General features: G+C 38.2%; 1 protein-coding gene across 1 annotated transcript in view; it reads left to right on the top strand.

Annotated features, from left to right (window-relative positions):
* The window catches only part of rspo2 (R-spondin 2), a 61,354-nt gene that overhangs the window by 24,333 nt on the left and 23,011 nt on the right, over window positions 1–14,010 (top strand). The window contains exons 3-4 of the mRNA XM_084385414.1: window positions 6,934–7,077; window positions 7,650–7,838. Of these exons, the coding sequence (XP_084241540.1) occupies window positions 6,934–7,077; window positions 7,650–7,838 (333 nt within the window). The remainder of the gene's footprint in view (window positions 1–6,933; window positions 7,078–7,649; window positions 7,839–14,010) is intronic.

Below are 14,010 nucleotides of genomic sequence, written 5' to 3'. Positions count from 1 at the left end.
ATGTGTGTGTGATCCTATCTCGTTTAAGAATGCTTCGCAGTATCGCCAGGCCTAAGCGAAAACAAAGGCAAAGAGGAGACAGGTTTGCACTACATCAGTCCAGACTCTTCCGCTGGAGCCGTGGGGTGGTGTCGAGCGCTTTTGAAATCCAAATTGAACACTGACCTACCTCTGGCGAGCATCATATGCGTGACCCAACCATCTAAAATGTGTAGAAGAAAGATTGCATAATTGACTTAAAAAAATTATAATAATTCTGTCATAATTTACTGTCAGTGCAAACAAACATGACTTTCTTCTGTACCTACTATGAAAGTCAATGTTTGGCTGAGAAAAAGTCTAACATCAATTGTTTGCAGATATCACTTGGTTTGATGTTTCATTGTTGAATGCAACAATAGTCATTCATTTTAAGTGTGGTCCGTTTTAATTGTAGGTCAATATAATAATAATGAAAATAATAACTATTAAAGTCTCCATAAATGTAAATTCAAACCACTATTGTGGAAAAGGGTTCTTTAGATTATTAAAACATTCTTTGCATGAAGAAAAAAAGGGTTCTTTAGATTATTAAAACATTCTTTACATGAAGAAAAAAGGGTTCTTTTAAGAACTGTTCACTAAAAGGTTCTTTGGGGAACCAAAAATGGTTCTTCAGTGGCATCACTTTTGGAAACTTTATTTTTAAGAGTGAAGTGAATCTAAATTCTCAAATGATCTTACAGACCTGTTAAACTCAGTAGATGATGATTGATAGAACTATTTGAGAGAGACATATTTGGAGAGCTTGTTTAATAATTACCTGATCTCACAAGATTGTTTGACTGTGTGCACGATAGCCTTTCTGCTTTTGGTTAGTTGCTCTTAAACACTGCTGCAGCCTACCACTTAAGCTAACCAGATAAAAAGAGAGTGTGGGGAGGATGAAGGAGAGATAAACGCTGGAAAAGAGATTCAGAATGCAGACAGAACTGGTGTGCTGGTACCATCAGTTTTTCCACAGGTTGTCAAGTGGAAGCCCTCTTCCTCATCCATCTTGAACCCTCCTTTTCTCCCTTTACATTTTAAATCTTTCAGTGTCACCACAAGGAACCCCCCCCCCCCCATGCCCTCTTTCTCAGGGATACATAAGCAGATAAATGCATGAAAAGCCTCTAGACTGAGAATTAGGGTATAACATGCAATCAGGGAGAATCATAACCTTTACAGCAGCCAACAAGCTGATACATCTCTTTTATGGACATGTGACTTCACAGTGGCAGGGCTGTGAGTATTAATACTGACTTTATGAAATATTTTTGACATGATTAATAGCCCATGTTAGTAAGCAGCCTTCCACTGAATGATAGAAATTGGCCCCAGATGACCTCCTGTTTGTCCATACGTTAAGTTTCCTGTTATCTCTTTACTCACATTGAAAGCCTTTTTTAGAGCTTTCTGATTGCCAATATCCTGGACGTGTAGTTCAAGTATTTTTGACAGCTCATCCAGGACTAGTATATGTGCCACATGAGAGCCCCCCATAATTGTTTCATCCAATTTGTTTTATCGTCATTGGTGTTGTAAAATCTGTTCCTATTGTACTGTTGTTGTAACAATTCCCACTTTGACACTATTTTAAATGGGCAAATGCAGGCGTTTGGGTACGTCTGTTCGAAACCTTCCTGAGCTTTTGAGTTTTACTGGTAGTTTTGATAATCCAATGGGACTGAGGTGGACCTCAGCCACACGAAAGGACCGTTGCCTGAAGTGGTACCCAATAGTTAAAGAATCAACTCAATTCCACAATATACCCTTCCAATGAGGTAATGAGTCCTGTACCCTCTGGAAAAGAATAAGTTGTAGTTGTTGCAGTTAAAGTTATGTCATTTGGGACCTGCAAAACAGCAATTGCCGTTGGCCCCTCTGTCTTACTCTCACACCATAGAGCTCGATTTGCCAGACAGTGTAAGTGGTACACCTATCCTTCATCCTGGTTCTACTGAGTTTTACAGGTCTGAATGATCATTTGAGAATTTAGATGGCCCCAGTTGAATTGAATATACATTTATGGACACTTTAATAGTTGGTATTTTTGTTATTATTATAGTAGCTTACATCTTAAAACGGGCCACACTTAAAATGAATGACTGTTGCATTAAATAATGAAACATCAAGTCTGCAAACAATTGATGTTAGACTTTTTCTCAGCCATTTTTGGAATGACTTTCCAGCCAATTGGACCTTTAACCACTAACTTTGACAACCAGAATGTTCTTTATATTTAAATTATTTATTTAATTTTTTACTTTGGCACCACCCCTCTGACAATCTGACTGTCGGTGGGCGGGAATAGAAATATACGGAAGAATTACAGTATTGTATATACTGTAAAATTACAGTACAAATATACTGTAATTTTAATAAACGCCTTGGATGACTCAAAATAACATGTTGACAAGTCCAGCTGACCTTTGCTGACAAATAAGTCAGGTAACATGGAGAAACATACTTTTGTATGTACGGACAAAACATCAACAGTCCTCTCTTGCAGGAAGTTGCATGAGGATCATTCAAATAGATGCTGCAAGGTCCTCAAGAAAAACCCTCAAGAAAACAGGCTCTTTCAGCGAAGCTCTCTGGATAGGAGAAATGGAAAAATGTGTCTGGATTTAGCACTCCCCAAGCATGGGCATCCCTTCTGCACCGCAGATGGCTGCCGAATACTATGCGATTGGTTTCTGTGACCTCAGGACCGGCTACCAAATTGACCCCTTGTTTACAAGGCACTGTCGTATAGGATTTAAAGTCGATTTTTATGTGAAAAAGAAGTTACTGAAAATTACATGTTTAATTGCTTAAAAATGAAGTAAACTTTCAACAACCCTGGCCAAGATGGTTCGCAGCCGCTTGAATATAACACTGGCTCGAATGTCCACATAATAATTTGCTTTATTGTTTTTTTTTTTGGAAAAAAATTCATCCAGACCACAGCAGAGAGGCATTCCTGCCACAAGTCTTTCAGGATTAGATCACCCCTAAAGCTTGATGATTCAACTCAAAATGCACTTGACTTGAAAACCACATTGAAAGCCAAGTGGAAAAAAAAGTACAAACATAAATCTCAAGCAACAGTTTGCAGCGTAGTAGGCAATTTCCTATAATGTTCTGTTTAGGATTTTTTTTGTTTTTTTTTTGTCCTTCTTGCATTGGGCTTTCATCAGATCCCCACCGCCTGTCCTTATCCCCATGTCTGTGGAAGAACAAGTAATTTAATTATGTCATATTAGCCTCATGTTATCATCTTGGCCTTCAAAAGTGGCACCAAGGTTAATCCTGCTGGAACAAGTGTCTCAAACTCTGTCGGTGGCCTTATTTTTACACTTTTAATTTTCTTTTTATTTGTATGCATTTATATATAAACGACATGTATCTTCATAGATAAAAAAATTAAAAAAAGAATAAAAATGCATATATATATGCGTGCATGCATTTTTATAAATGATATAATATATTATAATGTAACAAAATATTGCTTGAATTGCAGGCTGGATTTAAGGATTAGCTCTTACTAGCAGTTTGGTGGTTTGAGACCCTAAATTATCTTCTCACTGATGGTCAGATTATTCATTCAATATCAGGCTTTCGAACCCAGGCTCACCTTATTCAGATACACAGATAGCATTACTAATTTCTAACAGATATTCCAACACAGTGGATTTTGATATTGCAGTTTTAATAATCATTGCATTGCATGTGAAGTCAGTCCAGTCACTGTCTGAGTCGTGTGCCAATAGTTGCTCTTTTTTCTTTTTCGTCCTCAATTCCCTGTTGAAGTAAGCGATCCAAAAGGTGATGACAGCCTCCCAATGGCTGCAGTATATCAGGCCGAGGACAGAGGCGGCTTTTTTTGTTACAAAGCTCATTTATTAGCTGTTGTTCCCTGTCATAGATTGGACATGTAGCGACACAGAGACTGAGACAGAGTTCTGATTAATCTGGGAACAAAAGCAAGTAGATCCATCTGTGTGGCCTTCCTCTTCTCAGACTTTGCGCCAAGATCTCTACAGCACAGCGTAATTCGACCAGCCAGAGCACGTGTTTATCAAACAAAAGATGCAGTTCTGCCCTGGTGTCTTGGCTGATGTAAAGACAAGGGTGTTAAAAATAATGACATGATGAAGATGTACTTTTTTTTTGTTTTTTTTGTCCTTTTTTCTGTTTGAATAGCGTGCTTTACACTGCCTGCAGCAAAGCTATGAGACAACTTGGCTCGTCTCTATAATCTGAGTATCTCATCGGTTCAGACTGAGTGTGTATTACATTTGTTGCAAACTATGGCTTAGCAGTTTGAACGCATGTGAACACGTTGATCGTTGGTGCTCATACGGGCACCACAAGTTAGAGTCTTGCTCCCGTAATAGGGTTCAACAATAAGGATGGCCTGCTGGCTTTTTTGTGTTTTGAAAATAAATAAATTATGAATGAAAACTTGTTTTGTCAAGACAACTATATATTTTTTAGAAAAAGCAATATATAATTAAATAAATAATAATAATAATAATAAAATAAAATAAAAATATTATAATAATACAAAATATTTTGTGGTGGTGCCAGTAAAAAAATGCAGGCAGGGCAAAGTATCAGGGTTCTGTCACTTCGGTCTATTTATTCTCGGTTTGGTGACAGAGCTCTGACACTCCTTCTGTCTTGTCGTTGTGAGCGTGTGGTTACGAGTTCGCTTGGGCCGTACGCTGTTCTGTCCGTGTGTGTTGTTGTGTTCTGTGTGGTACGCAGTTTTGGTTTTTGTCGGCCGTGTGTTTTCATGTTATGTCTTGTGTGAACACGCGGCTTATGAGTGTTCTCATTAGCTGCATGTTTGTGTCTTGTTTTCTTTGATCACATGGTGTTCCCTGGCCATGTGCTCTTGTTTTTGTTTTGTTTAGTGTGAGCACATGGTTGTCATGTCTGTTTCTTTGTGCCATGTGCTCCCATGTATATTGTGTAACCCCGCCCTTCTTGTTATCTGATTATTGGTTCATTTGTCCAACCTGTCCTCCCTAGTTACCTGCCTTGTTTGCTCCCTATTTATTCTCTTAGTGTCTGTTTGTGTTCTGTGCCAGATCTTCTTCAAATGTTCCCTCTTTTGTGTTCCCTCATCCCTTCACCCAACCCTGACACAAAGTATCAGAATTGGGCCAGCTGGAAAAAAATCTTACTGATCTCTCCATAATTTCTCCCATGATTTCCTGTCATTTCTCTTCTATAATTAAGCAATAAAGTATGAAAGTCGAACCTATTGTTCATATAATTAGGCTAAAGGAGTGTTGCTTGACGCCTATATTCACAGTAAATTACAACCTCAATTTATTGCATACAGGTTTTAAAGGTTGCAAAAAGGTCAAAAAATACTTTATCGCAATCATTCCCCTGGGAGTGATAATGATGGTGATTATGGTTGCCGGAGTGCTGTGTGCGTGTGTGTGTGTGTGTGTGAGTGTGTATTTTCTCGCCATGAGATTGTTTGGACTGGATAAAGAAAGCGTGAGAGATCAGGAAAAGTGGGCTGAGGCTTCAGGGGTTCAAAGGGAGAAGGGGAAAGACTCATTTGTTGGGAAGGAATGTAGCTGAGGAGACAGGCTGGTTAACTGGAGATGGTCTAATTAGGGGGGTGTGATGGTGAGAACCTTCACGAAACCCAGAGAGGTCATAGATAAAAGCCCAAGCCTTATCTCTTTGTACTGTGCCAGATTTTCCTCTTTCAAACATTTTATTAAATACATGCCTACCTGCAGACTGGTAAAAGTTATAAACCTTCCACTAAAGATCTACAAACAGGTGGCTTAAGCTACCTGAGTGGAACCAGCAACCAATTTCACATGTTTGTGGATAACTGTAATCTGAGATCCTTTGCCTATCTGGCAATCAGGTCTCTGAAGAAGCTTTTTAGAAGCGCCATAAATTAGACAGCTCCCAGTGGCTCTTTTTAATTATGCAGGCCAGCGTATCGCCCTGTTGGTGAGGCTCATGTAATTTCGCTCTGCTTGACGTGCTATTTGCAGAGTCACAGCTTGATGACATGCTGGCACGCTGCCCTTGATATGCTGTGGCAAGGCGGGGCGTGGGAGGATCGGCGCGGCGGTATTGCCTCATTCACAGAGTGTCTTGACCCCTCTTTCTCTTCCTCTTCCACCCAACTCTGATGTTAACACAGGAGAACATCATCATCTGCCTGACTAGATTATTTCACATAGGCCTAGACTACCTTTTAAGATTTTATGCTAATAATTATTGTATGCTAAGGTCTTGCTGAAAATTTGCTCAAATTTTATCCTGATAATGATTTTATGCTAAGTTCCTCCTAAACATTTTGGTGAGATTTTATGATGCATATGAATTTATGCTGAGTTCTTATTTATAATTTGTCCAATTTTTATGCTAATAACAACTACATGTTAAATTCTTCTTAAAACTTTGCTCAGATTTTATGCTAATAATGATTTTATGCTGAGTTCTTGCTGAAGTATGCTAATAATGATTTTATGCTCATAAAGTGTCCCGCCACTTGCTCAGTCAAGAGAGCGAATGAGAGCCAAACTTTCCTTCTAACTCTGTTCTCTTGGAGGCTGAGATGTTCTGCTTTCCTTTCTTCTGTGAAGGGGTCATGGTGAGGTAATTCCTCATTCCGGATGTCGTCACATCTTTGGAGTTCTATGCAGCCCTAAAAACTCTCACACCCCACACTCCCTGGCTCAACATGCATGTCAGTGGAAGTTGCACTGGGATATCTCACTCCCCTGAAGTAAAAAGCTTCACATGGCATCAAAATGCCTTTTTCCCAACCTCATAATCCCTCTCTCACGTCGATCCCCTCCCCCACCCTTCAGTCTGCTCCAGATGAGGAGGTTTTGTCTGCTGTCCCGACTGACATCTGTCTCTCTTGTTTCTTCACAGGGTGTAGGATAGATAACTGTGAGGCCTGCTTTAGCAAAGACTTCTGCACAAAGTGCAAGCCTGGTTTTTACTTGCACAAGGGCCATTGCTTCGAAAAGTGTCCGGAGGGCTTTGCTCCGCTGGAGGACAGCATGGAGTGCGGAGGTAAGCATCATTTTATACAAGCCTACTGGAAAATCCAGATAAATCTGTTAGTTGTTCTGGAACATGATTACTGGTTTGTAATGACACCATCACAAAATCTCTCTGGTTTGCGCATTAGCTGTTCCAAGATGGTCCTTTGCATCAGCTAGACCATCTTAGACCAGCAACAAACCAGCAACCAACTGGCCAAACCATTTTAAGGTGGTCAAGCTGGCTTCTGGGACATAGCTGCTGGTCAATCAGCAAATGATTAGCTTGTGCCAGATAATGACCAGCTTGGAACAGTTAATGGCCTTTTTAGACTAGAACCAGCTACTACTACATTCCAAAAACACAGCTACCAGTTTAAGCCGGATTTTTACAAATATCATCTTTCTCTAATATCCAATGCTTCATTCCACAAAAGACTTTCAAAAAGACTTTCTCTCTTTTTTTGTAACCTAAAACTTCTCCGAATAAAGATATTGTTGACATTAGATATGTTATCATATCCAAACCTTCATGGCCATTATCGTTGGTTTTCATTATCATCATCATCTAGTTCTCTAAATAAGTTTTCTTTCTCCTAATAGAGGGTTGTGAGGTGGGCCAGTGGAGTGAGTGGGGGACCTGCGCCAGAAGAAACAAGACCTGTGGTTTCAAGTGGGGTCTGGAAACCCGAACACGGCATATTGTGAAGAAGCCACCAAAGGACACAATACCATGTCCAACCATCGCCGAGTCCAGGAGATGCAAAATGGCTATGCGACATTGCAGGAGAGGTGAGTGTGAGTGTGTGTGTGTGTGTGTGTGTATGATTGGATCAGCATATGTGGATCTAGACCTGCTCATGCCTTCAATACAAGCCTTGGTTTAAAATAAAAATCATTAATTCCTTCTGCAAATCATCAATTTCATTAGATTTCCAAACCGAAGGAAATATAACTGTGGCCATTTCGACTGCATCTCACCTGTTTAATCTTGAGCTCTGTATTTTTGGATTGAAAAGTCAGCCGATTGGGTTTTCGCCCTCTATTTTGGTTTTCAATGTCGACTGACATTTTCATTCATGATTTATTAGTATTTTTCCATGCTCACTTTAGCCAGCTTGCCTTAGGTTTTCTTCTCTCTCTTTTCTTGAGAGCGTATGTGTTCTCTCACTTATTCTCCTCTCCTCCCAGTGGAATTCCTTAAAGTATGAAGTGCAGGTTTCCTCAATGGTACTCTGTTTCCTTTCTCTATAAGAGAGTTATTTGCGGTAGGCGGTGCATGTATTTTACCACTAAAACGAGAAGTCAAATCGGAGGGAAAATATTTTTTGAGTAAATAGAGCCAAGGAAACATATTTTATAAAGTGTTTAGTTTTAGAAGAGATGGGCCAAGTTTACTCGTGGAAATAATTGCCGTATTCAGGAGGGCTTATCAGGAAAACTCACGATGATAATTAATCGAGACGTTTCCTCGCAGCTTTTTTTCATTCTGCTCACCTGAACAAACTTAAATCTTTTGTGGTCACTGACTTAGGATACTGTCACACCGAGTACACATGCAATTTCAATTTCGGAGGTCAGTAAAGGACAACACATTCACATTGAGAAAGTTTTTGACTGATTATGGAAAGGTTAATTGTCAACCCAGAGACCATAGGCAATATGAAGCTGAACTTGCTCAGTTTCCATTGTTTATTTAGGTTCCTCAGTCTCGTACTGTATCTAAATTTCCACAATGTCCATCTTAGTATCAGGTCACAGCCACTGAATTTTGCTCCATGAGCTATTAGTTTTGAGAAGTGCATTGCTTAAACTGAATCCATTCATCTTCATTTAAATCATTTGGAAGAAATAAAAATGTGTCTACTTTGGTACATATGCACTCTGACAGCTGCTGATTGAGTAAGTATGTTTCTGACATGTCACATGGCTCTTTTCCCCTTTCGGGTGCTTGTAAGGTGCAGAGCGAAGGTTGGAAATAGTGATTTTCTGGCATGTCTTCCTTCTTTACCCTATGTTGGCTCTCTCCACAGGAATTTTTCCCTCCCTAATTCAGCTCCTCCTGACCTTTTCCAAAAGTACTTTATAGTCATATTTAATTAAAAACTGGCATTGTGATGCATGGTTCCTGGTTTCAATTATCTCATCTGAGGTCAGTGATTAGGAGCCATTGTTAAACTTAATTAAACACGCAGTGGAGCCGCTCCTTTGTTACATTTAGAAACGAATAACCAAGTAAGCTTATGGAAAAGTCCTACATGGTATTATGGTCATTATGAGTCACTAACAGAGTGTACCTCTGAGATGGACTATAACTGTTAGGAAATAGCATTTGAACTTACCAAGAAATGTTTAACAGCAAGTTCTTACATGGACAATCAGTCAGTAATGAAACTGACACAATACTTTATTTCGATATAGATATCATTAAATACAATGTTGATGACTCTGATCAATTCAGTTCAATAAAGGATTTGTCTGATGGATTAAAAGCAGTAAAGTATTTTTGAACAATTATTTAAAAGGACCACATATTAAGAGTCATTAGTTTGGGAATCAGACTACTCTGGGCATGCTGTACAGAACCAATTAAAAATATAAATTGTTTATTAGTCAGGCTACATTTAGTTATGCTGTATGGTTTTCAAAATAATAATAAAAGCACTTGCTCATAAAAGTCATTTGATAGTGAATCAGGCTACACTGGTCATGTTGTATGTTTTGAATTCACTAAAAAGAACCAGTTGCATCACTGAAAATAACCAATTCATAAGAGCCATTTGTTTATAAATGTTGACTACACTGATTGCGCTGTATGTTGTATTTAAACCCTCTGAGGTCGGCAAACGCGCCCCCGCGTTTTGCTGGATTTTTTTCACATAGAAGCAACATAAACTTAAAAAAGTCCGTCATTTACGGTCATATTAATAAAATAAATACATGATTATAAACTATAGAGGGTCTTCTTTTTTTGTGTACACTCACATTAACATCAAAACCTTGTTTTTATTTTTAAATAAATAAAATAAACAGGGTGCGCTTTCAGCTCACTCTGTCTCCGCAAAAATCTTTTTGAAACAAGTCTGGAAAATGAACTGAAACTCAGCTAATACTTATCACACAACCATGAAACATGCGTCTAAAGAAAGCTTTAAATTTCTACTTTTAAATAAAACAATTCACATTCAAAACAAATATTCTCCTGCAATGTAATCTGTAAGAAACTAAAGAGAAGTACAGTTTCTCCCGTCTCACCTAATTATCGGTAATGAGTTCACACCCACTCGCAGAGCGCGCTATTCATAAGATAATGAGCTGAGGTGATCTATGCAAAATAAGGTAAACGCCCCCTGAAATGCCTTAAAACCAGCAAGTTTCATTTATTCACTTTCCTGCGCTGTTGGAAGATGACACGAGTTCAAATTTTGCTCAGAAGAAGAGCAGGACTCTGACGACGAACGTTTGTATTTTGAGCGACGAACGTTGAGCGACTTGATCCAGCCGTGGATAATATTTCGGGTAAGTCTTTTTAAATTTACTTGCATTAGTTGACACATGTTCGCATTTATGAGGAAAAAACAATATTACGTGACAGTTCTCCATTATGGACGCGAGCGCTCTGAAGCAGCACTAAAAGACTTTCAAACTTTCACAGAGACTTCAAAACAGAAAGCACAAATCCATTCTTTAAAACGAATTTCGTTTTTATTTAATTGTATCTTAATTTTAATATTATTTTCATTAACAAATTTCCTGGATTTAATACATAAAAAGTAAATAGGCTAGCAATCACAACATAAGGTGCTTGAACTGGAGATCATCATGAATGATGAGGAAGATTGTAACTCAGACGAACGGCAGCATGTTCAAGAGTGAATTGATCACGCCGAGTAAACACCGAGTTTTCACGTGAGTAAATACGTGAACTCAAGTGGTCTAGTGGTAGAACATTTGCCTAGCGTGTCAGAGGTTCTGAGTTCGGATCTGCACTTAGTTTTTTTTTTTTTTTGTCAAATCAGATTATGTTTATCAGTGGTTGTATATCAGGCAGAGACATGTGTGTGTGTGCAGGGCCGGATTATCCATAGACGGGATTGGGCGAGTGCCCTGGGGCACCAGCCAATAGGGGGGCACCAAGTGATTAAGATAATGACTAGACTTTAAAATATTTTTCATGTTTTGTATATATATTATTTTGCTGGAAGAGATGCAGATACAAAATGAACAGTTAATGATACAATATATACAGAGAGAATATTAATTATATCCATAAAGAATTGACCGTTCGCAAAACCCCGCCCTCTAACGGTCCTCGTCCAATCCTAGCTCAGCAACTGTAAGGAGAAAGACCCCCGTGACCGTCAAACATTGCGATTTTCAGCAAGATGGTGAAACGATGCGCCTATGGCACCTGCAAGTCTGACACCAGGTACCCCAAAAGTTTATAGGGAGGGGTCGTTTTTTTTCGCCTTTCCAAAGCCCAAGATCCAAGCGGAAATATGCCGACAATGGATTAAGACAACCCCGACAACCTCACTCATGGGCGTCAGTTTGGTTTGAAATGTGCTGGGGACAGAGACGCATTCGGAAGTGCATTTTCAGAAGTGCTGGGAATAATGACGCATTATTTATTTTTTTCTCTTTCGCGCAGGTCATGTTTTGAAAGACGATGTCCTGTAGCTTACTAATGTAAATAAATGAAATGTATACAAAAATGTGATGATGTCCAACTCGTTTTATGAATAAGAAAGCCTTAAGTTTTCAAAAAGCATTAGACATCTCTGACCCACTAATCTACTTCATAAGTACCATGCTGACAATGACATGACGTGGTTTAACAATGATTACCAAATTTCTCTCTCATATTGCTCCTCATAACCACTGAAAACGGTAAAAAAATCGAACCAAAAGTCCAGGTTAAAGTTAAGGACGTTATCTGACATTAAGCGTTTCTGCTTAACATTTTGAGCAGGGCAGCGTGGGTTGTGGGTTGGGCTGTGGGTTGACTACACACGGTTCTCATGGGGTTTATACTAACGTGAAAAAGCTTTACGTGGCTTAATGTACCTAAACAACGATCACCAAATTTCTCTCTCATATTGCTCATCATAACCACTGAAAACTGTAAAAAAAAAAAAAAACTCGAACCCAAAGTCCAATTATTATGGACGTTAAGTTAGGGGGGGTCACCCAGGGGCACTACACGGTGTTAATCCGGGCCTGTGTGTGTGTATTTTGTTTTGTAATTTCACTGGAACGAAAAGAGAGTCTCCACAACGGATTGAAGCGCGCGTCCGAGTGAAGACTGCGCGAGCCTAAAACAAACACAGTATCCGCGTCTGACTCGCGGGAATCCACGGCGCAAACCTGTGAGGGGAGCCCCATATCAGCTCAAGAAAACAAGTTTATTCAGATCATTACTTGTTTACACCGTCTCGCAGCGCTGTGAGGAATAATAATAATAAGGGAAAATGTCCCTCAAAAGGTAGATGTAAACAAACTATTAAAAGGTAAATATAATTTTTTTTTCTTTAAATAATTTTTATTGTGTTTTATTAGTAACAAATTTGGGGAGAGGATAAATATTCCAAAACTGAAAATACAGTATGAGAATTTACTGCACAATTACTAGACATGTTTACCTTGGATATTATACAATTTACAAGCACAATTTGTGGAAAAAAAAATGTATATAAAAAATATAAATAAAATTTATTTTTGTGTATAAATATATACACATGTATATGTGTGTGTGTGTATGCACATATATATATTTGTATAAGCAACGTATTAAACTGCAAATTAGCATTTATATTCCTTATAATAAAAATGAAAGACCTATGTTACAGACATATGAAAGACAACATTTCGTTGATTAGTTTTGGATAGATTATACATTTTTACTGTAAAATATCTGCCACCTCAAATAAGCTTTTATTTGCCAATTTTTTTGTCAAAAATAATCAAATAATCAATCAAATCCTTAACTTTGAAATATGTATGATAAAATGTATACTTTAGTTTGTACAAAGAAAGATTACACTTGAATTGTTGTTTATTTAAATATTTACAAGGTAGATGTAAACAAACTATTAAAAGGTAAATATAAGCCTTTTCTTTAAATAATTTTTATTGTGTTTTATTAGTGACAAATTTGGGGAGAGGATAAATATTCCAAAACTGAAAATACAGTATGAGAATTAACGGCACAATTACATGTTTTCCTTGGATATTATAGGCCAAATTGCAAGCACAATATGTGGAAAAATAAAAAAGAATTGAGATGCTTCCAACTGTTGCTCTTGCATTCTTGTGGCTCAGTGACTCACCTGAATGAATGGCTCATTAAGTATGCGGACCTCAGGTGTGAACCACTACATATGCATGATCTGTGACGCCCACTCCGCATATGGCCTTTCCAAACAGAAAGTGCTTTGCAAAATTCAAATCAATGTATTGTGTTATGTGAAGGATTAGGCAGGGTGATTTTCACATAATTTTGAAGAAAAAACACTAGGCGATGACATCCATTAGACAAAAGTCTTATTGGCACATATTTAGTGTGTGTTTTGTGGTCTTATTTCAGAAACTTTAGTTTTTAGTTTTTTCAATAACCACGCATAAACATTATTCTCTCAAAAATGCAGACATGTACATTCTTGTTGCTCACATATTATGGTAGCCCTGTTTGTGCTAAATAGTGTGTAATTTTTTTTTGCCATTACTATGTTTATAAGCAACTGAAAAAAGCACAAATGTCAGGGCATGTCAGAACATCTCAAGGACCCCAAAAACACCTCAGACCCCAGAGGGTTAAGGCAGTGCATTTAACTGATGTTCAGGAGATCTACTAGAGAAATATTCATAATACTCTATGGGTCTGTTCACACCTGTGTTTTAATAAAAATAAAAAAAGAGACCAGTTGTAAACGCCCCCCAAAACGCTTTTGAGATGGATTTAAAT

Source organism: Rutilus rutilus, assembly GCF_951802725.1.
Source record: "Rutilus rutilus genome assembly, chromosome: 17".
Lineage (NCBI taxonomy): Eukaryota > Metazoa > Chordata > Actinopteri > Cypriniformes > Leuciscidae > Rutilus > Rutilus rutilus.
The sequence above is the reverse complement of the archived record's forward strand: the minus strand, read 5'-3'. Positions and strand labels throughout refer to the sequence as shown.